The sequence below is a fragment of the Ranitomeya variabilis genome, chromosome 5 (assembly GCF_051348905.1).
Source record: "Ranitomeya variabilis isolate aRanVar5 chromosome 5, aRanVar5.hap1, whole genome shotgun sequence".
Lineage (NCBI taxonomy): Eukaryota > Metazoa > Chordata > Amphibia > Anura > Dendrobatidae > Ranitomeya > Ranitomeya variabilis.
In genome coordinates, this window is record NC_135236.1 from 314,554,017 (window position 1) to 314,581,560 (window position 27,544).

The window sequence follows — 27,544 nt, forward strand, 5'->3', positions numbered from 1 at the left end:
CAACAAACAACATTTATTACTTATCCACCAATTATGAGAACAGAGGCTCCATGTCCCCTGTTTGAATGTAACCAATGGCCAAGCATGAGCACTACCATGCAATGCATTGTATATGATACACGAGTACAGCCTCCCATTGCCCATTGAGCATTTAGTTACATTATGTTCCTATTTGGGCCTTGCTAGCTTTGCAAATATAGCAATGATATACAGAAGTCTGCTCCATTGTACAGCAATTGTCAGACCCATTCCCCAGTGAGGCTGGCAATCTATTTTTCCTTTGTCAGGACACACACACGTTAATTTAATTGGGATTCAATTTGCCTTTTAATATATTTTTAGACTGAAAGTGAAAACCAGAATACCCAACGGTAGCCCATACAAACACTGGGAGAGCAAGCATACTACATGAAGAGGTTGCCCTCGGTAAAATTGGCACATCGGCAATGCAAGACGACAGTGCTAACCACTGAGCCAACTCACACGGCAAATAAAGTGTTGTGAGCATTCATAAGGAACAACAGGTATGCACATCTGTACACTGTGCATGTTCTTACATGTTCAGAAAAAAGGATTTCAGGCCTTCAGAGCAGACCAAAGAATCTGATAAATGTGAAAAAAAAAAACAAAACAAAGGTTTTTCCTTTCTCTGAAACAATATATTCAAAAGGTCACCACAAGGTAGATCAGCATACTTAGCTGAATAGTTGTCTTGTTGTAACATGTAGGAACTGAAAGCCATAGGAACAACCTGTTCACTTTCGCTCCTCATGCCTACGCCTATGTGCAGCAATTATGTGTATTGGTACCACTTCTGACATCGATATATTTATGAAACAATCCTTGCTATCAGCACACACACTACCCTCCTACGCAAGTTACTTTCATTTACTACATCTGTAATTACTGAAGACCTGTGTGAATAGTAAACTATACAAGTAGTACAATAAGGTAGCAGACACCTTGTTATTGCTTCATAGACTCACTATTAAAAGGAATCTGTCACCAGGTTTTTGCAACATAATCTGAAAGCAGCATAATGTAGAGGTGGAGACCCTGATTCCAGTGATGTGTCACTTACTGGGTTGCTTGATGTAGTTTTGATGAAATCTTTATTTTATCAGCAGTAGATTATCATTAGAAGACTAATAAACCTGCTGCCATGTAGTCCTTTATATTCATGAGCTCTGTATAACCCCGCCCACACCACTGATTGGCAGCTCTCTACCTACACTCAGTGTACACAGAACGCTGCCAATCAGTGATGTGGGCGGAGTTATACAGAGCTCAGCATTTCGAGAACTGCTAGACCTACAGTGATTTTATGAAAAGTAGCCCAGTAAGTGAAACATCCCTGGAATCAATTCTTTGCCTGTACATCACACTGCTCTCATATGGTTTAGCAAAAACCTGATGACAGATTCCCTTTAAACTGCAGAATCTTGTATGTATGCTTTCACAACTATTATTATATTGCTTCAATGCATATAACATATAATAAAAAATAAACATTGCTAATAGTCTTGGGTAAAAATAGCCTTCAATTTTGTGTCCATGACTTGTATGTAGAGCTATGTATCTTTTTGGTTCCTGCAGACATACGCTCTTTAGTCCCCTACAATGTACATTCTGTATGTTATCAAAAAGATTGTGACAGATATAAGAAAGTAGGAGTCAAGAATTTAATGTGGCCATCCAGGAGCGTAACATTGATGGCCTATCCTTAGGATAGGTCATCTATGCCTGATTGGTGGGGTGTGACACACGGAACCCCAGCTGATCAGCTGTTCCAGGAGTCGGTCCAGAACTGCACGGCACAGCTCCGTCAATTGTATAGCTGCCACGGCCGGGTGCTGCACATCCGCCCCCAATTCAAATCAATAGTAGGTAGATGTGCAGTACCCAGCCATGACCACTGTTCTGTTGACGTAGCTATGCTGTGAAGCTCCACAACTGAGTGGTTCTGGTCGACGCTGACACCAAGGAACAGTTGATCAGCGAGTGTGCGGGATGTCACACCCTGCCAATCAGTCATTGATGGTCAACCCCTTTAAATACAGTCCACAGTATAGTAGATTAAATTACTGTACCCAGAAATTTTGCAAACTCATATCAAAATATAAAAAAAAGATAATTGTCCATACAGTGCCTTGCGAAAGTATTCGGCTCCCTGGAACTTTTCAACCTTTTCCCACATATCATGCTTCAAACATAAAGATACCAAATGTCAATTTTTGGTGAAGAATCAACAACAAGTGGAACACAGTTGTGAACTTGAACGAAATTTATTGGTTATTTTAAATTTTTGTGGAAATTCAAAAACTGAAAAGTGGGGCGTGCAATATTATTCGGCCCCTTTACTTTCAGTGCAGCAAACTCACTCCAGAAGTTCATTGTGGCTCTCTGAATGATCCAATGCTGTCCTAAATGCCTAATGATGATAAATATAATCCACCTGTGTGTAATCAAGTCTCCGTATAAATGCACCTGCTCTGTGATAGTCTCAGGGTTCTGTTTGAAGCACAGAGAGCATCATGAAGACCAAGGAACACAACAGGCAGGTTCCTGATACTATTGTGGAGAAGTTTAAAGTAAGATTTGGATACAACATAATTTCCAAAACTTTAAACATCCCAAGGAGCACTGTGCAAGCGATCATATTGAAATGGAAGGAGTATCATACCACTGCAAATCTACCAAGACCCGGCCGTCCCTCTAAACTTTCATCTCAAACAAGGAGGTGACTGATCAGAGATGCAGCCAAGAGGCCCATGATCACTCTAAATGAACTGCAGAGATCTACAGCTGAGGTGGGACAGTCTGTCCATAGGACAACAATCAGTCGTACACTGCACAAACCTGGCCTTTATGGAAGAGTGGCAAGAAGAAAGCCATTTCTCAAAGATATCCATAAAAAGTGTCATTTAATGTTTGCAACAAACCACCTGGGAGAGACACCAAACATGTGGAAGAAGGCGCTCTGGTCAGATGAAACCAAAATCGAACTTTTTGCCAACAGTGCCAAACAATATGTTTGGCGTAAAGGCAACACAGCTCATCACCCTGAACACACCATCCCCACTGTCAAACATGGTGGTGGCAGCATCATGGTTTGGGTCTGCTTTTCTTCAGCAGGGACAGGGAAGATGGTTAAAATTGATGGGAAGATGGATGGAGCCAAATACAGGACCATTCTTGAAGAAAACCTGTTGGAGTCTGCAAAAGACCTGAAACTGGGACGTAGATTTGTCTTCCAACAAGACAATGATCCCAAACATAAAGCAAAATCTAAATGAATCAATTCATAACTGGTACCGCGCTTAGGTGATTTAGGGTGATCTATCTCTGGTAACAGGGATGCGATCAGCGTAAGTGTGATGGTGGATGCAAATAACCCACTATGAATGATGGTGTGCCCAGTACCTGACTGGTGAGCCGGCTAATCACCTATGAGTAATTGCAAGATGCACTGTACATTTATAGCCAATAAATCGCCCATTCAGAATAGATGTCAGTACACTGCGGCCACCGCAAAAAACATAAACAATATTATGAAGGGCCCTTACCGTGTGCTGTATCTGGTTGGGCGTGCAGCTCTTCCTAGTAGATGTCAGAGGAGATGTGCGGTGTTCCGCAAGTGAATGCGGCGAATGTGAAAGCAGAGTAAGTCTGCGGGTGACGGGCGGCGGGTGGGCACACAAATAATGATCAAGTTGCAGCTATCGCAGTTTACCAGCAATCGAGCTGACTGTGGCGGGTAATTAGTTATAGGGGCGGGCACATAAGGGTAGCGAAGGCATATGTTGAAGAGGAGCTCTCCTGCAGGGCTTCAACCCTGATGAAGAAGGGCGTTTACCCTTTGAAATGCGTCGGTTTGCTTTTTGGTCCCAGCGAGGCTCCGTAGGCCTGTGACGTCACACGCTGCTTGTCAGCGGCGGCCATCTTTGTTTCTAAGTGCAACCAGGGACGCCTCCGGCCGGGACGTTCCCTGGCTCTGCACTTATCAGCGACACCCCACACAGGTCACGCTTGATCATTATTTGTGTGCCCACCCGCCGCCCGTCACCCGCAGACTTACTCTGCTTTCACATCTATTCTGAACGGGCGATTTATTGGCTATAAATGTACAATGCATCTTGCAATTACTCATAGGTGATTAGCCGGCTCACCAGTCAGGTACTGGGCACACCATCATTCATAGTGGGTTATTTGCATCCACCATCACACTTACGCTGATCGCATCCCTGTTACCAGAGATAGATCACCCTAAATCACCTAAGCGCGGTACCAGTTATGAGTTGATTCATTTGGTCTTTACAGAAGTGGCACATGTTCTGAGGATACCAGCAGCTGGGGGATTTCATCAGTAACTCCCACATACGTAGTGGGCAGCAGTGTTGAGCGCCGGTGATAGTGTTTTATATAAAGCAAAATCTACATGGTTCACAAATAAACGTATCCAGGTGATAGAATGGCCAAGTCAAAGTCCAGACCTCAATCCAATCGAGAATCTGTGGAAAGAGCTGTAAACTGCTGTTCATAAACGATCTCCATCAAACCTCACTGAGCTCGAGCTGTTTGCCAAGGAAGAATGGGCAAGAATTTCAGTCTCTCGATGTACAAAACTGCTAGAAACATACCCTAAGCGACTTGCAGCTGTAATCGCAGCAAAAGGTGGCGCAACAAAGTATTAAGTTAAAGGGGGCGAATAATATTGCACGCCCCACTTTTCAGTTTTTGAATTTCCACAAAAATTTAAAATAACCAATAAATTTCATTCAACTTCACAATTGTGTTCCACTTGTTGTTGATTCTTCACCAAAAATTTACATTTGGTATCTTTATGTTTGAAGCATGATATGTGGGAAAAGGTTGAAAAGTTCCAAGGGGCCGAATACGTTCGCAAGGCACCGTATGAATGATTTATAATCGTGCAACTGGATAAAACAAAATAAAGAGAGCAATTCAATATTCATCAGGTCCTCAGACATAAGAGGAAGACACAGCACAACGGGATTTGGATGTTTCGCCCCCAGCAGGAGTGGAGGAGGGGTACCTCAGCAAAGGGGTAAGTAGCAATATATATTTTTTCTTTTTACTATCTGGTCAGTGATAAGGATGTGGTGGGTGAAATGTACCCGGGGGCGAACCGCTGGGGGCGAAACATCCTATAACCCAGCACAACAATATGGCCCCAAGCAAACAATAACCCATGTAATCTATGTTCTGCAATGGATTTGGAAAAAAACAAAGTAGTTCCTAGGCCTAATGAGCAACAGATAAAACTATGTATCATTAATAGTACAAACAGAGGAAATAAGCATGTTCCCTATGGCTCACAACCTTCTAGATCAGTTGGTCTACTGCCAAGTTCTCCAGACATCTGTTAGTCCACACCACCATATCATCACTTGCAGATATCCAAGTGCTACAACTCAAAATGATGCCAGAATGAGTTATTTATTGCATAGTAATCTATCACCAGTGCAGACATTACATTGTTGAGATTATCTCTATGAGATGAGAAAAACAAGAACTGAGATTTCATTTCATCACATTGTAATGTTGCTTGTTATTTTGGGACCTTTTCTAATGGGCTAATCTAACGAGTATTCACCACCTTAACAAAATGACAGTGTATAGAAAATTAAAATGATCATATGCACAATAGTCTCCACATGGCACTATCATAACTACCGTAAGCCTGAAGGCCAAAGCTACTGTGGGATATTGTATATGTGGAAAAAACCCAGACAACGCGAGGGCCTTCCCTAAATTCTGCTACCTAGTTGGTACCTTCTTATATGTTATCAGTTTTTCTTAGTTAGGCCGGGGTCACACTTGCGAGTGCAATGCGAGAAACTTGCGCGAGTCTCTCACATCAATACCCGGCACTGCCGCCAGCACTCGGGACCAGAGCGTGCGGCTGCATAGAAATTGATGCGAGTTTCTCGCATTTAACTCGCAAGTGTGACACCAGCCTTAGTAGTAGTTCCTTGTTCAGGAATTAAAGGAAAGCATCTATATGTCACTGACTTCTCTATCAGGCTGCTGTATTGTGCATTGTCTTATCCCATCATATAATATGACACAGGGACACAACATTATCTGAACCTCCATAAATAAGCAAGTATCAGTTTACTGCTCCCTTTACCCAGGTGGCCACCATATTACACTACATAAAATTAGTATATATCAAAAAAATGATGAAAGTGGCGCTGGTGATATAGGGTATATGGTTACCTGCAGCGAAAAAGAAACACAACCACCACCAGATTGTGGAAAACAAGTATAAAAGCGTATAAAATAATTTTTCGCGCTAGTACACCCTATTGAATGACAACCGAATTGCCAGGATAATTAAAGAACTTATGAACTCGCATATGTTATGTCTCCAGATACCAACGTGGATGTATTGCCACACCCGTTATATAATCAATAATCCAATAAATATGGTGCAGTCTATGTCCTATTAAAACCACAATATTGTTAGCCAAATTGCAGAAAAGTCCAGTCTCCGGTTAAAACATACAGTCATAAAACAGTCAATACCTTGAGAAATGAGAATAGATCCACTCTTCCTTTGGAGAAGTTTTCTGCTGTACTGGACAGCACGTGTAGAGCCTTGTTGGAAGCGTGATGCCGGAGAGCTACCCCGGCCGGTAGTAGCTCAATCCGGGTGTCCAATTCCAGTTAGGAGACGGAGAAACTCCGTCTTAGTCCAACGCCGCCGCACGGTGCGAGGTGTACAAGCGGCGCGTCTAGGACCTGTGTGACGTCAGTGATCAGGTGACCGACCCACGTGATCGTGAAACTCCGTACGGATCGCTAAGGGGACCAAAACTAGCCAACGCGTTTCGAAAACTACTGTTTTCTTCCTCAGGGCTGGTCCTTGCCCAGTAACGGAGTCCTTTTTATAATCCCCGCGATCCCAATTATTCATAGAAGCCAAACAGCTCAACTCCATGGTTGAGTCCTCTAAGGGTCAGTGTGTCCAGCAAAAAAATCCACTTACTCTCAGACCTGGACATGGCTTTAATACAATTGCCTCCTCTCCAATGTGGATGTACGATTTCAATCCCCAAAATTTCCATTGTCTGAGTCACTCCTCCATGAACTTCTATAAAATGTTTAGATAGTGGATGACCCATAAATTTCTTTCTAATGTTGCGTATATGTTCATAAATTCTGGTCTTAAGGGGTCTTTTTGTTCGCCCAACGTATAATTTCTGGCATGGACATTTAATAATGTATATGACTCCTACAGTTGAACATGTAATAAAGTCCTTTATTTGGAACTTCAAATCACCTTTATCCAAGCTGGTAGTTTTCTGTGAATTAGTTTGTTTGCACATGCTGCACCTCCGACAGGGATAAAAGCCTTTTAATATATGATGAAAAAAGGAGGAGTTATTAGTTGAGGGGAATCTATTCTGTATCGTGGGAGCAATCATATTTCCCAGATTCAAAGCCTTCTTATATATGAATCTGGGATGAATGGACATTTTATCCCCAATAATTTTGTCATCTTTAAGTATATGCCAATGCTTATTTACAATTTTGCGTAACAGATGTGAGTTGGCATTATACTGAGTAATTATGGGGACACATTCATTATTCTCCTTTTGTTTGTCAGAAGAGCTGATCAGATCCTGACGTCTTTTTGTAAGAACACTGTCTTTAGACATCCTCAGTGTATCTTGTTTATATCCTTTTTGCAGAAACTTATTTGTCATCTTTTCAGCCTCCATATTAAAATCCTCAATTTTTGAGCAATTCCGATAAATACGCATATATTAGTAGTCACCTTCTTGAGAAATTATGTATTGACATGTGGCATTGCCCCAAATATTTAGTGTATATTCTTAGGTCGTTTTCACATCTGTAAAACACGTACCGTTCTCTCATAGCAAAACCCAGCTCCACCACCCTATCTCCCAACCTGACCATACATGAAGCAGCTCAGGTTAATAGACCCCAGGGTCGGGCTGTGAAAATGGTTTGTATTTCATGGATGTGTGAAACAAGCCTTCTCATAGAAACAATAAAAACATGCAACATCACAATGCCAACACTGTCAAAGACTTTACTAAACATACAGTTACCATCATGTCTAGATTGGCTTCCATTTTGTTTCTCATTCACCAAGACCCTTATTAATCTCAGGATACAGTGCACCTTAACACTAATGCATGGATGGAATTATTAAGAAATAGTCACATGCAAAATACTCATTGTGGTATGTAGTACAACATCAGTGTTTCTAAATATAAAGGGAAGCATTGTCATAAGGAATCTGGGAAACACGGAAGTCCCAAATCAGAAGAACAAGAACAATCACTCATTTCACCATACACAAAGAAGTAGTCTCATGGGTCTAGCCTTCAGTAAAATATCCGAATATAAAGATTTACAATATCTATTAGGTACGTACATACAGAAGTAGAAATCCACTATAGAAATGACTCACCTTTACAATAAAAACACAGAAGGAAAAATCAAGTATGCGATGGCAGCACTACTTTTTGGAGAAAACTCTTCCACAGCAATTTTGGTCGCAAAAGCAATCCAGATGCAGACATGTTGAAGCATTTCTAACCAACAGATAGGATATCCTAATAGACCAGACTAGACAACGGACTCTCTGTTTTGGAGACCCTCGGGAGCTCATCACAGGATACACACATGCTCACATCCGTCTTGATCAGCTCTCTTCATTGACAGAGATGCAGAAAGTCCACTTCCAATTGCAAGCATTAGCGAAAATACATTTATCATAGTCTCATGGGACTTTTAGTGAGCTGGATATTCACGTATACGGCACATAGGCCTTCTATTTAATGGCCAACATTACATTATATGTGGACTGATCACATGGAGACTCTATGAGGAGGAATAATTGCAGTAACGGTCCTTAGTTCCCCTGCAGTCAGCTCATGAAGATGATTGTCCATGTAGATATAAGTGTAACGAGCACCGATACATATGCTAAATGGTCGATCGCCTCTTGTTATGGGCAGACCTGTATAACAGGACCCTATGTAGGTGAAACTGTATATTATCATGTGAGCATTATATAAACGCCTACTTAGGGTGGAAATCTAAATAGTTCATATGTAAATAGTTACACCTACTGGTTCCACCAATATCGCACATGCAGATCTGCCCAATGATCATGATGCCACAGTGCTAGTAGTGATATACTTGCTATACTTGTTTTGGAGTGGACCATTTGGCTGTAATTTGGATGTGTCACACGTCTGTTGCACTTCAGATTAAAGCAGGAAGGGAAACATCTGTGTTTAAACACAAATGGTCAAAGCTGACAGACGTATGCACAAATAATGTCTGACACAGAATTCCTATTTATACAATTGTGTCACAGATTTCACACTGGTGGTGGTGGTAGAAGGAAAAAAAAGTTCTGTAATTACAACTGTAACTACAAAACATCTAACAATTGGTGGAAATGTCTAGTGTGGCAGATAAACAGCAATGATCTTTGAAAACAAAAACGTGCCTACACCCGTGACTTCATGCTATAAAGCGTCAGGATCCATGATGACTATCCGAAACACGAAAATGGATGGTAAAGCAGCTTTATTGGTACTATGTGCAGCAAAAGTGGTCAAAATCAATAACATGTCTGACTTGGCATTGTTTTTAGCCAAGAGAAGGTTCATGGGATTCAGCTGACTTATAAGGGTACCAGGTTGGGGATCTTAATGATTTTGGGATACAAATATGTAATGTTTAATACCAGTATTTACTAATGTTTATTTGGGAGGATGATATTAAAGGTCTAATGACGGGAGGCACAGACACTCCAGAGAACCTGTTTGATATAAATTACCTTGGCAGATGCAAAGCCATCAAGTGCTACCAAGCACCAATGCTAACAACTGAGCCAACATGCCACCCCATGTATGGTCATCAGTCATAACAAATATGAGAAACAGTATTACAGCACTGACAGCCTTAGAAGAATCATAAGAACTCCCAGCAGTGACCTACCTGATGACAGCAGGCTTCCGCTGCTTCCACTAATGATTTTCCCTTTACTTCCCATATTTGCAAGTTTTGAAGTCTTCAAGGTTCCAGTCTCTGTTAAGTCTATAGCAATTTCACTCAGGCTTCTTGCAGCATGTATTTTGGACTGTTGGGTAAGATATCACATTCAATTATTCAGTAACATTTATTTATTACACAGATCTGACAATTTCCAAAGGACTATGCCAAATTACATGCAACACAACCAGCGCGAGGAATCTATGAGCAAGCCGGGCAGACATGGTTGTAAGGGAAGGGACAACTAACGCTCAGCAGATGGATTCTTCAAGGTAAGTACACCCTTATGAGATGTACAAAAAAAAAAAAGTGATTTGTGAAGGGAATCTTTCAGTAGGATCAATCCTCCTAAGTCATCTATATGGGCATGTAGGTCATAGAAAGTTTAATTAAAAGATACCTTGATATCTGTAATCCGACGTTTTATTCCAGAGAAATCCCCTTTTTTTGTGCTGTTAAGATGTATTGGCTGGGCATAACTCTCTGCCCTCAGATAATTTTAAATGAAGGATGGTGTTACCAGTGTGAGCCATGTAACGACTGACAGTCTGCTCTCCTGATCTACTTCTCTCACACTGGTAACTCTCTCTTTCATTTAAAATAAGCTCTGTAGGCAGATTCTCAGAGAGATCAGTGTCTGGCCCAGAGAAATTAACAGCTCATGACCTACATGCCCATATAGATGAATTAGGAGGGTTGATCCTACTGACAGATTTCCTGTAATTAGGCTCAAAACAAAAAGCATTTATTTCTTCAAATTCAATGTGTCCATTTATTTAAATAAAAGTCATATATGCCATAAAAATAGAGATTGGTTTGGATTAAGATCTGTCATGTTAGGCCTTTTTATTTCTTCTCTGACCTTTGCTGAGGACTCAAACACAAGGTTGGACAAACCCAGAAAACCTACAGCTGTTACATACTACCGGCCTTTGTGCCTTCACAAAGGTCAACGTTGGATTAACACTGCTGACAGCAAAGAAAAAAAACAACCATGCTGACAATACTAGCCTGCTTTATTAACCAGATTTTCTAATTGTTTTTGTTTTTAATTAGGCTGCAGTTTTCTGACTTTTCATCCCTGAGCCAAAGAGCTTCAGCAGCAATATTGTACTATGAGTGTCCATAGAAAAGCTTCCTACAAAGAGATCAGTGTACACAGTGCATCCATATTTCGTTCAGTACGGATGTATGTGGGTAGGTGCAGCACAACCATAGAACCATGGGAATAAGTGATGACTTAGAGGCAGCTGATTTCATGAGATGACTTGATGAAAAATGAGGAAGCACAGTAAATGGAAGTCTCCCCACTCATGTAGCTCTGACATTTGCTTTACGCCCACATGCTATCAGTGTGATTGATTGCTCAAGGATGAACTAGTCACATTTTTGACATTTCATCACTCCCCATACCCTCTTTTCAAAGAAATGCCTGCAAGCAGCTTCTGAAAACTTTGAAGTGCTTCTTAGTTAAAACCCAGGTCTCAAATTCTAGGGCATTTATTCATCAGGTCCAGTATGTCCTATGATTTTTAGAACGGATTAAACTAGTCTACCTAGAATTTATCCAAATCATAGAACATGAAGTTATTCAAGACAAACATATATTACTGGACTGTACATATTTTTTACATCAGATTTGCTGATTGATAATTGCATTAAAGGGAATCTATCAGTAGGATTAACCCTCGTAAGCCATCTATATGGGCATGTAGGTCATAGGAAGCTGAATAAAATAATACTTTGATATTTGCGATCTGATATTTTATTCAATAGAAATCCACTTTTTTTCATAATATGCAAATAAGCTGTTCAGATCTTTGGGCCAAATATACATCTCCATAAGAATCTGTCTCCATGGGTTACTTTAAATGAAAAAGGGCATTACAAGTGTGAGACATGTACATCAGGAAAACAGACCATCAGTCATTACATGTCTCACATTAGTCATGCCCTCTTTCATTTAAAATAATCTCTGGACGCAGATTCTCATGCAGAACAATGTCCAGCCCATAGATCTTAACAGCTCATTTGCCTATAAGAAAATGTGGACATCTCCAGAAACACTATATACTGGCAGATATAGGAGTAATCTACAGGTAAATAGCATTTAAACCATCCCTGTCTGCCTTTCTGGAGCAAGCGGTACAGGGAAAAAATTAAGTTATATTCTACCTGCAGCCGCTTGCTTCCAGTTGTTGGTGCTGTGCAGGTAACGGTTATAGTCACCACTCACTATGCCGTGAGGGCACTGTAATCACTCCCCAAAAAGTCAAATGGCAGCCAACTCCACAGCTTATGTACTCCACAGCTTATGTACAGAGCTGGTTGCCAATCAATGCATTAGGAAGTTATTATAGCATATTGAGCGGTGACTGTAGTCGCTCCTCGCACTGCCTCAATGATCCTTAGCATGCGGCCACAGATAGAAAATGAAGTTACATTCTCCTTTTAGCCGCTGCTCCAGTAAGGCAGACAGACATGGTTTACATGATACTTACCTACAGATTACCAATATATCTGCATGTAAATTGTGGGGTTTTTTAGAGGTTACATGCGTCCTTAAAAAAAGCTGCGTTTGTTTCCAAATCCCATTTTATCATGAGCATCCACATCAGATCTTTGGTTTTCTTTAAAGACAACAACATTTGTTTAGAAGGTTATGTCCACAGGATAGGTGATAAATTGCTGATCACTGGGGGTTCGACTAATAGGATTAGTCTCTAGAACAAGGCTTTGAAATGCCCAGTTAGAATGGAGTGATGTCTGCACAGGCAGGCCACTGGTCCATTCACTGTCCAAAGACTGTCCGTGCAAGTTGTCTCTTCAGAGAAGACCGAGGACTAGGGAAATAGCAATCCTAAAAGTCAATATTGACTCTCTAACGAGCCTTGTCCCATGACTTAGGGTACCGTCACACAGTGCCATTTTCATCGCTACGACGGCACGATTCGTGACGTTCTAGCGATATCGTTACGATATCGCTGTGTCTGACACGCTACTGCGATCCGGAACCCCGCTGAGAATTGTACGTCGTAGCAGATCGTTTGAAACTTTCTTTCGTCGTCTAGTGTCCCGCTGTGGCGGCATGATTGCATCGTGTGACACAGGTTGTATACGATGTGCGCACAGTAACCAACGGCTTCTACATCGCAAATACGTCATGAAATTATCGCTCCAGCGCCGTGTATTGCAACGTGTGACCGCAGTCTACGACGCTGGAGCGATAATCATACGACGTTGCAACGTCACGAATCGTGCCGTCGTAGCGATGAAAATGCCACTGTGTGACGGTACCCTTAGGATAAAAGCCAAAACCTCAATTTGCAGACACTGTGTTCTGAGGTACTGCCTCTCATCAGTACAAAGTGTGAGAGCTGGTTTGGCTGGGTGAGAGGCATCTGACCGGGATTCAAGGGGTAATGTTCCTCCTTGTGGAGAGTGACATGTAAAGCCTGACATGCCAAGGTGAGGAGACTTTTAAGCCGCAATGATCTGTGTGTATGAAACAAGTCTGCTAGATGTGTGTACAGCGTATGAAATACACAGGAATCATTTAGCTTTATACCAGCGTTCACTTTTAGTTTTCATTTACTTGAAATGCTTTACATTGCAGTTCATGTAAAAGTGAAGTATTTGACATTTCCAGTCAAGAACACATAGTGGCATCTTGACATAACTGGAATAGTTCTGTGATTGAATGTCAGCGATAGCTCCTAGCATTGGTATTTTATTACGAAAGAATGGATGTGACTTCCCGCATACGTGTGCTAGTGGTGTAGTCGCTGATTGACAGCTACACTTGGGTTCAATAACATTCATTTCTATTACCTTCATGCCACACATTGATATAATAGAAAAGCCTCCCTCAGACTTTATGTAGAATACTGGTAAAAAAAAAAATGCTGCTAGAATTTAGCAGGGCAAAGGTTCCATAAATAATGTTCCCATGGGGTCGAGATGTGGCAGGAAACATTTGGAAGAGCCATAACACAAGCTAACCCAACGGAATGGTATTGACTGATGGTTAATGGATTCTAGAATCTCCAAGATGTCACTTCGAAGATTGATACATATTTGACCTTTTGATCCACATATTATTGTCTCATGATATCATGGCTCCTAGACAGGAAACCTAATCAGCTCCACTATAAACCACTGAATGAGTCGCTTACCTTGCTTTGCTTCCTATCCAGATAGAATTGGTGTTGGCTAATGGCCATAGCCCAAATAGACTTTATGAGAGCAGCACAGGCATACCACGTGTGCACAGCAATCCCGCCATGTCCAAATGTCCTCCTGGTAACAGATGCCCTGCACATAGAGAAATGAGCTGTGATTTCCCTTAGACCCATCAGAAAGATATGACAGCAGGAAGTATAAATCAGTTTACAACCCAGCTGAGCAGAAACAGCTTACATCCTGCAGCCCGGACAGTAATCACATTGGTCACTGGCTGCCATTAATCTGGCCATCTAAGAGGAAACTGGCAGCATGAAGCTCAATAAAATACAAGAAAAAAGATCATATTGCGAATCAAAAAGAAATGTTATATTCAACCAACATAAATGCAACCAGCTACGACTTCCCCAATAAATACAGTTATTAAACATACGGTAAGTTATAATAGTCAGTCTGCATTTAACTTTCCATATAATGTAATCATTGTGGCATACACTACAGCACTCTGTGCCCTATCCTGGCTGGCAAAACACATGACATAACGTATGGCAGGTACGGACTGAGGCTGAAATTCAGTCCTGGCATTTGAAATCACACAGGCCCATGTTGTCCCCATCCCCATGAACCAGATGGGATACATTACTAAGATTACCCTGGATGGAGGAAAGGAAAATTTTTTTCAAGACCAATATGTCTAATGATTCCCATGGCCTGTTGGGGTAAGTGACGGAGTCAGCGACTTTGTGCTCCACCACAACTCTTTACAGTATGGGTGTCTTGAGAACACTGATTCTGTTAACAACATAGCAGACAAGGCGGCCCATCACCAGACAGGCCCTTCTGGCATTTGCCAGAATTGCCAGATGGCCAGTCCGGCCCTGCCGTATGGTCTGCCTATCGGCTGTCTGAAAGAGCTCAAACTTTGCTCTTAGCACTAAAATGAGACACTATTCACATAGTTACAAGGCTTGGATACCACAAAATAGAGATTATTATCTTCCCATTGAAATAATAGCTAGCAAACAAAAAATTCCACATCTCCAGGAGAATGTACTGGATCATACATACATGGTACAATAACCATTGGTCTGAGTAAAATCAGCCATACAGATTAGATGGCTATCGGCCAAAACGATGCTTTCGCAGATAGTTTGGCTGACAAGTTGTCCGAGCACTCCTTTGTTTTACATGAGATAGCCTCTGCCAGCCATCTCTGTCACTGACTTTTTTTCTTGGATAACAAAGGCATTGGAAGTCCGAAATCGAACATATGCAATCCTCATCTTCCCCCATAATCAGTTGGCTGACGCCCCCATACACATTAGAGTACCAGCCAGATCTGTCAATATTGGCAGGTTCAGCTAACAATGTAATGTGCATAGGTGCCTTAAAGGGCTTGTCCGGTCCAAATTGATAAGTCTGCAGTCACTGGAGTGGGGGGATTCATAAGTCTGCAGTCAGACAGAATGATTGCAGACTTTTCGGTTTGGACTGGACAACCCCTTTAAGACAATGCATCATGTGTAGGAAACTATGGCACTTACAGCTACCGAAGAACAAATTCCAGCACACCTGTCACAATACATATAGAGCAAGCATAAAACACTCCTGTCATGAGAAGTTCACTACTATTATAGCCATTAAACATGTAACTGACATACAGCATTACGTGTAATAATGACAGACAAGTCTTACTAATGGGTGTCTAACCTTTTGTAGGTGGAACCGGTTATTTTGGATGGAGTGTGAATATGACAGGACTTAAAATAAAATTGGCAAAATAATGAGGAAACAGCACTGATTTTGTAAAGGCGCCAGCCCCAGGGTGAAATGAAGCCAGGTGCAGAATTTGTTTGGAGAAATCAAACACCAGACTGCCATATAAAGAATATGCCGAGTCTGAAGTGACTACGCAAACGTAAGATCTAGATCTAAGCCGAGTACAACTTAGAGCCATTGTCAATGTAAACCTGGTTTATTATCATTTGCAAAGTGGAGTGATGACAGAGTTTCAGTACAGTCCCCACCCTACTAATGTTTATTGTGACCTGCTTCCTACATGAATTACAACTAATATCTCATTCAAATTATTTTATCCAGTTGTGAATTATTGAATTTACTGATGAGCTACGCAAAGTACAGAGCAAGATTCTGGGCTTCATGCGCCATTTTAGACCTATTACAGACCAGCTCCAGTGTTAGACCTCCTAACAACTATTGCAATACACTCCCGCTAGTAGAGATACTGTATATCTTCCTCAAATCAATGCCTTTATACAGAAATCACTGTATAAGGGCTCATGGAGTCGTTCTGGAAACTTGGTCAGAGCATGGATTGCAGTGCACACTTACAGTCCTCGTGTCTCCCACCCCGAACTCAACAGCATCATAGGCCTATATGAGGCTGTCAAGCTTGTGTCGGGAGACCCCGAGGACTGTGAGTGTACATTCCGGTCCATGCTCAGAGTTTCACGGACGACTGCATGAGCCCTTAATCAGCATCCATTAAAACATGCTTTATACTGAAAAATCTGTGAGAAAGTGCCTACAACCAATCAGGTGGCGTTAACACCATAGAATAATGCTTTATATTCTGCACCTTCTCTGTACCCACAACAAGGAACCAATGCAAAGGAGTGTGAATGAAGCCTTAGAATCTAGAACTGAAGGCAACGGATTTCCCTACAGGAAATCCAAATTGTGATGTAGATTAGACTTGCTGCTGATTTCATCCTGGTGAAATCTTCATAAAAAATCTGCATGCAATACAAGTGAATATATGGCATACTCCCCATAGCCAAAAACATATGCAAAATGTGATTCCACAATAAGACGCATTCACGTGGGGAAGATTTGCTGGAGAAATTTCTGCAACTGAAACATGCCCATGCATCTGAATATAAATAATTTCTGCTTCGTGCACATGTATTTCTAACAAACCTCCTCCAGATGTATGAAACAGTTGCAGATTATTTTTCCAAAAAATCTGCTGCATGTGAACATACCCATCTTAGGATAATGGCCAATTTAGAAGAGCCAATAATTGGCGAAAGATACTTTGTGGGAAATCTTGATCACAATTATTGACCTGGACTGCCTAAACAGACTGGCATTCGTCCAATTAACAAGCAAGACTTGTTCAATGTGTGCAATGTTTCTTTGCATGTATAAAAATCATCCTGATCGGCAGCACAGCTCTTGGAACAGAATAATCCCAATATTGATTGATCAGTGTTATTGGCCTTTGTAAATTGTCAGTTGATTACTGGCCTATCGGCTTGTATATAGCAGATCAGTGATCGATAAATGGCCTGGATCGGCCAATGGGCCAAAAGAAAGGAACCAAAAGGTCAATAGTGAACACTTATAACTGTTGGCACGTTAGGAGAGTGGAGTGCCAGTATCTCCCTCCCAACATAAAAAAAAAAGATCCTATACGGATCGAACTATATAACATCCGATTTGTACAGAAATCTGTGTTTGGTCTTGTAAATTTTAATAAGTGATGATGTATAAAAAATGGATGCCATACAGATTACAGATGAAAATCAGACAATTTTTGATATGCTCGTGTGGACTTAGCATAATGAAATTCCTATAAGAAGCAATGAATCTGTTTTGCATAGTGTACTATTTCACTATTGTAGTTTGCCATTAGGGGCTCTAAACAAAGAAATACTGGGTAACAGTATATACATTACATACGATTACAGCTCCAAATCACGTCGTCCCATGCAATAATGAAAAGTAAAAATGAATTTCTGCAGTATAATAAATGTCTGTGACTATCTAGGTCGTAAAATCGGTGTTGTTTTTACTGACATCTAATTGAAGTGCTAGAAGCTGGGAGGTGGTGGATCCAGCCCTGTCCTGAAAGCATTACCGAGTAACTTTTACTACAGTGGTTATGTGCTATAGTCCACACTCCTGATCGTTTGCTATAGCTAGCCATGTCTTATTGGCACATTTCTACGACAAGTACAATCGTACTAGTGGACCACAAAAGAGACATCGCCCCTACCAATCAATCCATTCTACAGTTATCTTTTCCCTTCCCAACACCGATTTCTAGGTTATACATGTGTTCCCCAAAAAGCTACATGCACTAAGACAAGGAGGAAAGTGCAGCTTACCTGCGAGGATCATGAACTTCCACTGAGAACTTCTTTTCTCTGAAGTACAGGTTTTCCAATTGTCTCCATTGAAAGATCTAGACAAGAGCACAGCTGGAATCAGTCATCATCTTCAACAGTACAGAAAAAAAATCAAAATTATCCCAAAATCACAGCTCATCCAAGACTCCTCAGCTTTGACTATAGGCTGCAACTTTGTATCCTTACAGCAGAGCACATAGATTTTTGCACTGTTTGTTCCTTTTGTGTAAGATTCTTTTATTTCCCTAGAAGTCTGAGGCAAGAACTAGCAGGAAAGGAAAAAAAAAAGAAGTCTTGGGAGCAAGCAGTAGCCATCTGCGAGAGCAGCTTCCTCCTTTCACAGTGGTGGAATGGCAAGGAATTCAAATTCCCCTGCCTCCCATTGGAACAGCCACTTCCTGCCCACTAAATGTGTAATAGTCCCTGACAAGCACTAGAGCTGGAAACAGCTTCTAAAAAGCCAGCAGAGGGCGGGGATGAGGGCTGACCTTAATTCAAGGCAAGGCAACATGAGATAACAATGTGGGCTTGGAAAAGCCCCTCCAAATATTCACTCGCTGCAGCCTTTCTCAACACATCACTAAACTGGTAGAAAGCAAGCAAGGAAAAGGGCTGGGGAGCTGAGGGTTAAAAGTTTAAAGGTGGTAGGTTAATGTGACTCTGGTGCCGCTTCCATGTGGGATCTGGAAAAAGTGAAAAGTCTGAGTTGTATTTGTAAGTGATGCTTTTATGCAGGTATTATCAGTAAGATATCTATTTAACAAAAAAATCAAAACAATTATTCTGTATAAATTCACAAAAGGTCAAACTACAATTTCTTGTTAATCTAAGCCCTATTGTGCCTACATAAATATTTCCATTGTCAGCAGTATTGATAAATGGTGACATTTTATGTAAACGCTTTTATGCCAAAAAAGACAAAAGTGACCATGTTTTGCCAATTCTTGCGCAGCTCACTTGCACTGAAGACCACTCATTAGAATGATGTAATGTCCCCCTCCTATCCATCCCCCATCCCTACTGTTTCATATCATTCTGTAATTTCTACATAAAATAGATGTTTGTTGCCTTCTGATTTTTACTTTACCTTGTTGAAATCTTTGAATAAATATTGAATTTGAAAACAAAAAAGACAAAAGTCTTCTGGGAAAGAGAACTTTATTTGGCTAACCAGAAAAAAATATATTTGCACAGAGTCCCCTTTATCAGGCTAAACTTTGAAAACTTTCCGGATGAAGAGCCCCTTTGCAAAGTTTTGCCTGATGATGAGAAGGGAACTCATAATAAAAATTTTATTTTCCTGGCTTGCCAATAAAGGTTTCAATAAACTCCTAGAATACTTTTGCCTTTTGTGGTATAAACATTTATACATGGAGTTTTCTGGCTAACTCAGTACCAGAACATTTTTTTTTATTGTACATCGTAATAGTGAAGTTTACAATAAATCTGTTTGCCTAGTGCATGATTCCAGGGCAAAACATTGGTAACGATGATGCTGTCAACCATGGAGAGTAAACTCTTCCCAATAATTACTTTCAGATTAATGTCTATCTGATGCTCGGTCAAACTATCATTGGCAAATCATATTGATAAAGTTTAAACAGATATTCGATAACTTCTATTTATAAAATAAACACTATAGTTTATTACTCCTGAAGAGAACAATCCTCCAGCCCCTGATTGATGGAGACCATAGACCGCCATAAGCAGATACATTGTGTTAGCACAGAATTGTTGCTCAGGGAAATATCTCTCTATCTCATCCTGTTATTGTCTCAACAGCAGGTTTAGAAACTCGGAGTGCTGCATCCACTGTTCAGGGCACGATGAATAATCCATGTCCTGTTTAGTCAACAGGATTAATACATAAAATGAAAAAGCCCAAGTCAATCTGGCTGTAAGACAAAGCGAGATACTTTTACCAAGCCCATAGTGCTCCATGTTTACTAAGCACAGCTAAGGGAAGAGTAAGCCTCTGTATAACACCAACATACTTCGCAGCACTTAACAATTGGAGGAAGCGAGTAAAATGGTAAGTAACGAGTACAAGTGATCAACAAAAATCCCATTACACTTTACAACCTAGAGGGAATGTCAAGTACTACCGAACTGAAAACATAAAGCCCCTGGTACGGTTTAGTTCAACAATGTGCAGCGGTGTTCTCTAAGAAACGCTGCTAGACTCTTTTATCGTTGGCTTACATCTTGGATAATAAAATAATCAACAGTTTGAAATTGGACATACTGACTCCTTATCTCCCCAACAATTACCTGTTGATAGCCCCCATACACATTACACTTTCGGCCGACGTTGGTCTAATATGTATAGGGGGCTCTATTTTTGTTACACAGACCGATTGCTTACAGAGAGAGATCATTTCAGTACACGTGGTAAGCTCAGTGGCGATTCTGTCAATAACTCTATCACTTTTTGGAGATTCTAAAAAGATGAATATTAAGAAAAAAACGATATAATGCAAATCTCTCCCATGCATCCATTTACAAATAATGCTGAGATGGTTACAATTTCACTTCTAGTCTTTAGTATAGTACTGTTCTGTAACATTCTGCTCAGTGTTACATTGTAGAAAGCATGACAAAGGCAAGTAAGGTCTGGAAGAGATTCAGATTATTCGAACTTGAAGGCAAACAGAACATTACCTGTTTTCAAAGAACACAGAACCTTTCTTGAAAATCTAGTTCATGTTCTCAGGTATGTGCATATTGGATTAAATTTGCAGGGTCAAACTTTTACTAAGCCTCAATGTCGTACAACAGTCATAATAATGTATAATAAAAATGCAGCCAAATAATGATAATGTACTACCAAGTTTTGTCAAAGGCAGATCATTTCACAACACAGATGGAAAAGAAGCATGCCACCAATGTTCTGAGAATTCACTTAATGCCAGGGTCACATCACTGTTCTCTTTTCATCCAAGAAAACAGTCTGCTTATGCTAATCAGACTCTGATCAGAGTGGAATGTGATTTTCTCAGAGGTGGAGTGAATAACATGGGTAGGATTGCTCTTCAAAGAAATCACAAATAGCACTCACCCGATTTATACGATCATATGCACGAGCCTTACATCTCAAAACGGATCAAAATGATGGCACAATATATTAAAATGAAGTTCATTCGGGGAATCAGTGTTTGCTAAGCCATGCTAGCCATCAAAAGTGATGGGAACCCTGATAGAGTCTAAAGAGCTGCAAGAAAAAAATGTATTCCTTGAAGTATACTTTATTCCTCAAATGGTTCTTTCTCATGGATGGAGGCCTAAGCATCCAGACTGTGGCCACTGTTGGGTGTATACCTCCTGATCATGTGTGTTCACTAGTGGCCACAAATATGGTACTTTAGGCACCTAGCCTAAATTCAATTGTTATTAGAAAACCAAATATATCCAATCCCAATAGCCACATACACGAATATATAACTCAATCAGAACAGATGAGCAACTGCTGGGATAGGGAACAAGTTCCTAAACGTATCTTTAATTACATTTAATACCCCAGAAATAATTGGGTAAATTCTTCAGCTCTCCTTCAGTTCCAAGCCTTAGGGCTTGTCAAGACACACCTTGTGATAATGGATTTCTATCCCTGGGAGATCTGAGCAGTTCTTTACAAAGATGTATGCGGATTCTCGCAGGGAAAACTGCAAGAATTCCTAACCCTGGGAGCCCGGGCAGAGCCAGGGAGTTCCATACCCCAGGGCACAGACGTTTCAGCACTAATTACAATTTACCTGAACTACGTGCCAGTCACATCATGAGAGATGTTCAGGGGTTGCTTATCATTAGCATTAGAACAGTACATATTAGACCATTAATAGCTTTCTGCACACTACAGCCCTTACATACCAAGGGCAGAATGAGGCATGCACTGAGCAACGATCTCCGATGTAATTTTACCTGTCTCACACAGTATAAAATCTAAACATCACAGGGATCTGTATATAGGAATTGGATACTTACTGCAGGAATATAAATGCAGAAATAAGACAGTGCCCATATATGAGAAAGAAGTGTAGGAGGTAGGGAGTCACAGAGCAATAACATTACCACCCATTAGTTTATGGCAGAGATGAAAAGATCCAGACACAGCACTGCCTAGATGCCAGGATAAGAGACAGACTGACTCAAAGTCTTGATATGAGCTCGCTTTGTCAATGGGGCTGTTATTAGCAAGCTGCCTGTTTATTGATTTAATAGTAATTTAGCACACGAACTACAACTCTATGGATACTATATTTATCACAATGATTTCTCCCTCATATTAATGCTTATATCAATGTTTTAAAAAAACAAATCTGTTTTCTGTACAGCCCTATTGGGAGTTATTATTAGGACAACTTTACAATACACACCTAGTTCGCTTACATTAGCAATCAAGTTTGGTGGGAAGAGGCGTGAGCCAACTTAGCAATGCATTTGTCAGACTTTAAAGGGAATCTGTCAGTAGGATCATCCATCCTAAGCCGTCTATGTGGGCATGTAGATATAGGAAGCTGAATAATATAACACCTTGATATCTGCAATTCGATGGCTTATTCCAGAGAAATCCACTTTTGCTTAATATGTACAGTACAGACCAAAAGTTTGGACACACCTTCTCATTTAAAGACTTTTCTGTATTTTCAAGACTATGAAAATTGTGCATTCACACTGAAGGCATCAAAACTATGAATTAACACATGTGGAATTATATACTTAACAAAAAAGTGTGAAACAACTGAAAATATGTCTTATATTCTAGGTTCTTCAAAGTAGCCACCTTTTGCTTTGATGACTGCTTTGCACACTCTTGGCATTCTCTTGATGAGCTTCAAGAGGTAGTCACCGGGAATGGTCTTCCAACAATCTTGAAGGAGTTCCCAGAGATGCTTAGCACTTGTTGGCCCTTTTGCCTTCACTCTGCGGTCCAGCTCACCCCAAACCATCTCGATTGTGTTCAGGTCTGGTGACTGTGGAGGCCAGGTCATCTGGCGTAGCACCCCATCACTCTCCTTCTTGGTCAAATAGCCCGTACACAGCCTGGAGGTGTGTTTGGGGTCATTGTCCTGTTGAAAAATAAATGATGGTCCAACTAAACGCAAACCGGATGGAATAGCATGCCGCTGCAAGATGTGGTAGCCCTGCTGGTTCAGTATGCCTTCAATTTTGAATAAATCCCCAACAGTGTCACCAGCAAAGCACCACAACACCATCACACCTCCTCCTCCATGCTTCACGGTGGGAACCAGGCATGGAGAGTCCATCCGTTCATCTTTTCTGCATCACACAAAGACACGATGGTTGGAACCAAAGATCTCAAATTTGGACTCATCAGACCAAAGCACAGATTTCCACTGGTCTAATGTCCATTCCTTGTGTTCTTTAGCCCAAACAAGTCTCTTCTGCTTGTTGCCTGTCCTTAGCAGTGGTTTCCTAGCAGCTATGTTACCATGAAGGCCTGCTGCACAAAGTCTCCTCTTAACAGTTGTTGTAGAGGTGTGTCTGCTGCTAGAACTCTGTATGGCATTAACCTGGTCTCTAATCTGAGCTGCTGTTAACCTGCGATTTCTGAGGCTGGTGACTTGGATAAACTTATCCTCAGAAGCAGAGGTGACTCTTGGTCTTCCTTTCCTGGGGCTGTCCTCATGTGAGCCAGTTTCTTTGTAGCGCTTGATGGTTTTTGCCACTGCAATTGGGACACTTTCAAAGTTTTCCCAATTTTTCGGACTGACTGACCATCATTTCTTAAAGTAATGATGGCCACTCATTTTTCTTTACTTAGCTGCTTTTTTCTTGCCATAATACAAATTCTAACAGTCTATTCAGTAGGACTATCAGCTGTGTATCCACCAGACTTCTGCACAACACAACTAATGGTCCCAACCCCATTTATAAGGCAAGAAATCCCACTTATTAAACCTGACAGGGCACACCTGTGAAGTGAAAACCATTCCTGGTGACTACCTCTTGAAGCTCATAAAGAGAATGTCAAGAGTGTGCAAAGCAGTCATCAAAGCAAAAGGTGGCTACTTTGAAGAACCTAGAATATAAGACATAATTTCAGTTGTTTCACACTTTTTTGTTAAGTATATAATTCCACATGTGTTAATTCATAGTTTTGATGCCTTCAGTGTGAATATACAATTTTCATAGTCATGAAAATACAGAAAAATCTTTAAATTAAAATGTGTGTCCAAACTTTTGGTCTGTACTGTAAATGTGCTGCTAAGATCTCTGGGCTGGACACTGATCTCCTTGAGAATCTGCCCCCAGAGCTCATTTTAAATGTAATGGGGTGTTACCAGTGTGAGACATGTAATGACTGACGGTCTGCTCTCCTGATCTACATGTCTCATACTGGTAATGCACCCTTTTATTTAAAATTAACCCTGGAGGCAGATTCTCAAGGAGATCAGTGTCCCACCCAGAGATTTTAAAAGCTCATTAACATATTAAGAAAAGCATGGATTTCTCAGTTATAAACATCGGATTGTAGATATCAAGGTATCATTTTATCCAACTGTCAATTACCTGCATGCCCATACAGACGTATTAGGAGAGATGATCCTACTAACAGATTTCCTTTAAGCATGAAAATATCAAGTCTTTATATATCAGGTTGGTGCACTGTTTACAGCCAGCATAAACCAGTCCAGATATATATCATAGCTTTCTAACAATGTGAATACAAGCCTGAGGTTGCTATACATGTGATATACATTACATAATAAATGAAATCAAACTTTCCCCTGTCCCCAAAATCCGCTGCCTCGGAGTAACCCTGGATTCTGCCCTGTCCTTCTAACTGCCACCTCCTGTCGCCTCCAGCTCAAAAATATTTCCAGAATCCGTCCTTTCCTCAACCCTCACTCTACCAAAATGCTTGTGCATGCCCTAATCATCTCCCACCTCAACTACTGCAACATCCTCCTTTGTGGCCTACCTTCTAACACTCTCGCACCTCTCCAGTCTGTCCTTAACTCTGCTGCCCGACTAATTAATCTCTCTCCTCGCTACACTTCTGCTTCCCCTCTTTGCAAATCCCTTCACTGGCTCCAAATTTCTCAGCGTATCCAGTTTAAACTACTAACACTGACCTACAAAGCCATCCATAACCTTTCTCCTCCGTATATTTCCAAACTAATCTCTCACTATCTTCCCTCACGTAATCTCCGGTCCTCCCAAGACCTCCTTCTCTCCTCCACGCTTATTCGCTCTTCCCAATCACCTCCAAGATTTCTCCCGAATATTCCCCATCCTCTAGAATTCTGTGCCCCAACACGTCCGGTTATCCACCATATTTGGATCCTTCAAAAGAAACCTGAAAATCCACCTCTTCAAAGAAGCTTACAACCTGTAATGACCACACGGCCACCTCAACACCATCGGAGCTACTGCAACCCTCAACCTATTGTCTCCTTCCCCATAATCCTGTAGAATGTAAGCCTGCAAGGGCAGGGTCCTCTTCCCTCTGTATCAGTCTGTCGTTGTTAGTTTTGTTTACTGTAAGTGATATTTGTATTTTGATGTAACCCTGTCTAATGTGCAGCACAATGGAATTAATGGTGCTATATAAATAAATAATAATAATAATAAATAATACATAGTCGTTTAACTGAAGGCTATCTCTCCCAACCTCACAAACAGATTAGATAAAATTCGCCGACCATCTAATGTGTGTGAGACCTCCCAACTGTCCCCTGGCACATCATGTTTGGGGACGAAAAAATAGGGAGGTTGGAATTTATCACTCGACATAAGCCTCTACCAGTGGATTTTGGATAGAGGACATGGGAAGCATTTCTGAGTCTGGAGGAGCCAGTAGAGATAACAGTCAGCTAAATAATTCTACCAACAGCTATCTAAGGCTCCTTTCACACTAGCGTCGGACGACGCATGATGAATTGTGTCGTTGCGACGTACCGACGCTAGCAGTGAATGCGCCGCACAACGGGGGCAGCGGATGCTGTTTTTCAACGCATCCGCTGCCCTATTGTGAGGTGCGGGGAGGAGGGGGCAGAGTTCCGGCCGCGCATGCGCGGTCAGAAAAGATGGGAACAACGCACCAAAAAACGTTACAAGCAACGTTTTTTGGTGGCGACGGTCCGACGCAAGACGACGCAACCGTCGCACGACGGTTGCGACGTGTGGCAATGCGTCGCACTGTGTCGCTAATGCAAGTCAATGGAGAAAAAACGCACCCTGCAAGCACTTTTGCAGGATGCGTTTTTTCTGCAAAGCGACGCATAGCGACGTGCAGTGTGCGACGCTAGTGTGAAAGTAGCCGAATGTGCAAGGCCACCTTAAAGCTTCTGAATTGCATTGTACTCCTGGTATCAGTGATATACCCCCTTAGGGTTCAGGGCACAAGTGCGACTGCAACCCCTGTAATGCCTATAGATACATGTCCCTGTCTCTTATAGAATATTAAAGGCCATATTGTTATATCATAACCTAATTTGTAGCTTATTTTTAATCTATGCTAATCTCTGAACATCCCTTTGTATTCCCTGGATAGAGCCATTCAATGTAATTTTTAAAACTTGTGTTCTTACTTGTAATGTTTGGTAAATGCGTAAAGTACAGAGATAGCTTAGTGAAAAATTGTGCTTACTAAGTATATTGATGCATATTCATGCTGGAAATACTATGTTGTATCCCAGCTGAAACGCATCAGGAACATTGTTCAATTCCCAGCCTGAATTTTATTTCCTGGTGGTCCAGCCTTTTGTTCTCTCTAGACATTAATCAGTCTGGACCCACATAGACTTGCAATACATGATGTGGTCTCAGCCCACTACTTATTAAATTCCACTCAAATCATGCAAATGGCCCAAAATAAGAAAAAAAGGAAATTAATAATCTGCGCCCGGTGAGCCATTGATATCCTGTTTAGACGCAGTAGCTGGTTTCGCTTTCTAATTTGGCCTGCTAATGTAACCAAGATGTTCTCTTCAATGAATCCCTCATCTATCAAACTGCATACTGTCTGAGCTCTAAAATTGATTTTGTTAATTCAGCGACAGATGCAAGGCCTGACATCACTAGGACCCTTCCATTCATAAAAACTAATTCCTTCTCTTTTACCTTCATCTTTTTAGAATTTGTTTTGTGGAAACTAGTAACCCAGATGATATAGT

At 41.1% G+C, this 27,544-nt stretch overlaps 1 protein-coding gene across 8 annotated transcripts in view; it reads right to left on the reverse strand.

The window, feature by feature from the left end:
• The window catches only part of FRMD4A (FERM domain containing 4A), a 584,036-nt gene that overhangs the window by 22,956 nt on the left and 533,536 nt on the right, over positions 1-27,544 (reverse strand). For all 8 annotated transcript variants that reach the window (XM_077264626.1, XM_077264628.1, XM_077264625.1 and 5 more), the window contains 3 exons: positions 18,384-18,460; positions 14,244-14,382; positions 10,015-10,156 (listed from right to left, as the gene is read on the reverse strand). In XM_077264626.1, coding sequence (XP_077120741.1) covers positions 10,015-10,156; positions 14,244-14,382; positions 18,384-18,460 — 358 coding nt within the window. The remainder of the gene's footprint in view (positions 1-10,014; positions 10,157-14,243; positions 14,383-18,383; positions 18,461-27,544) is intronic.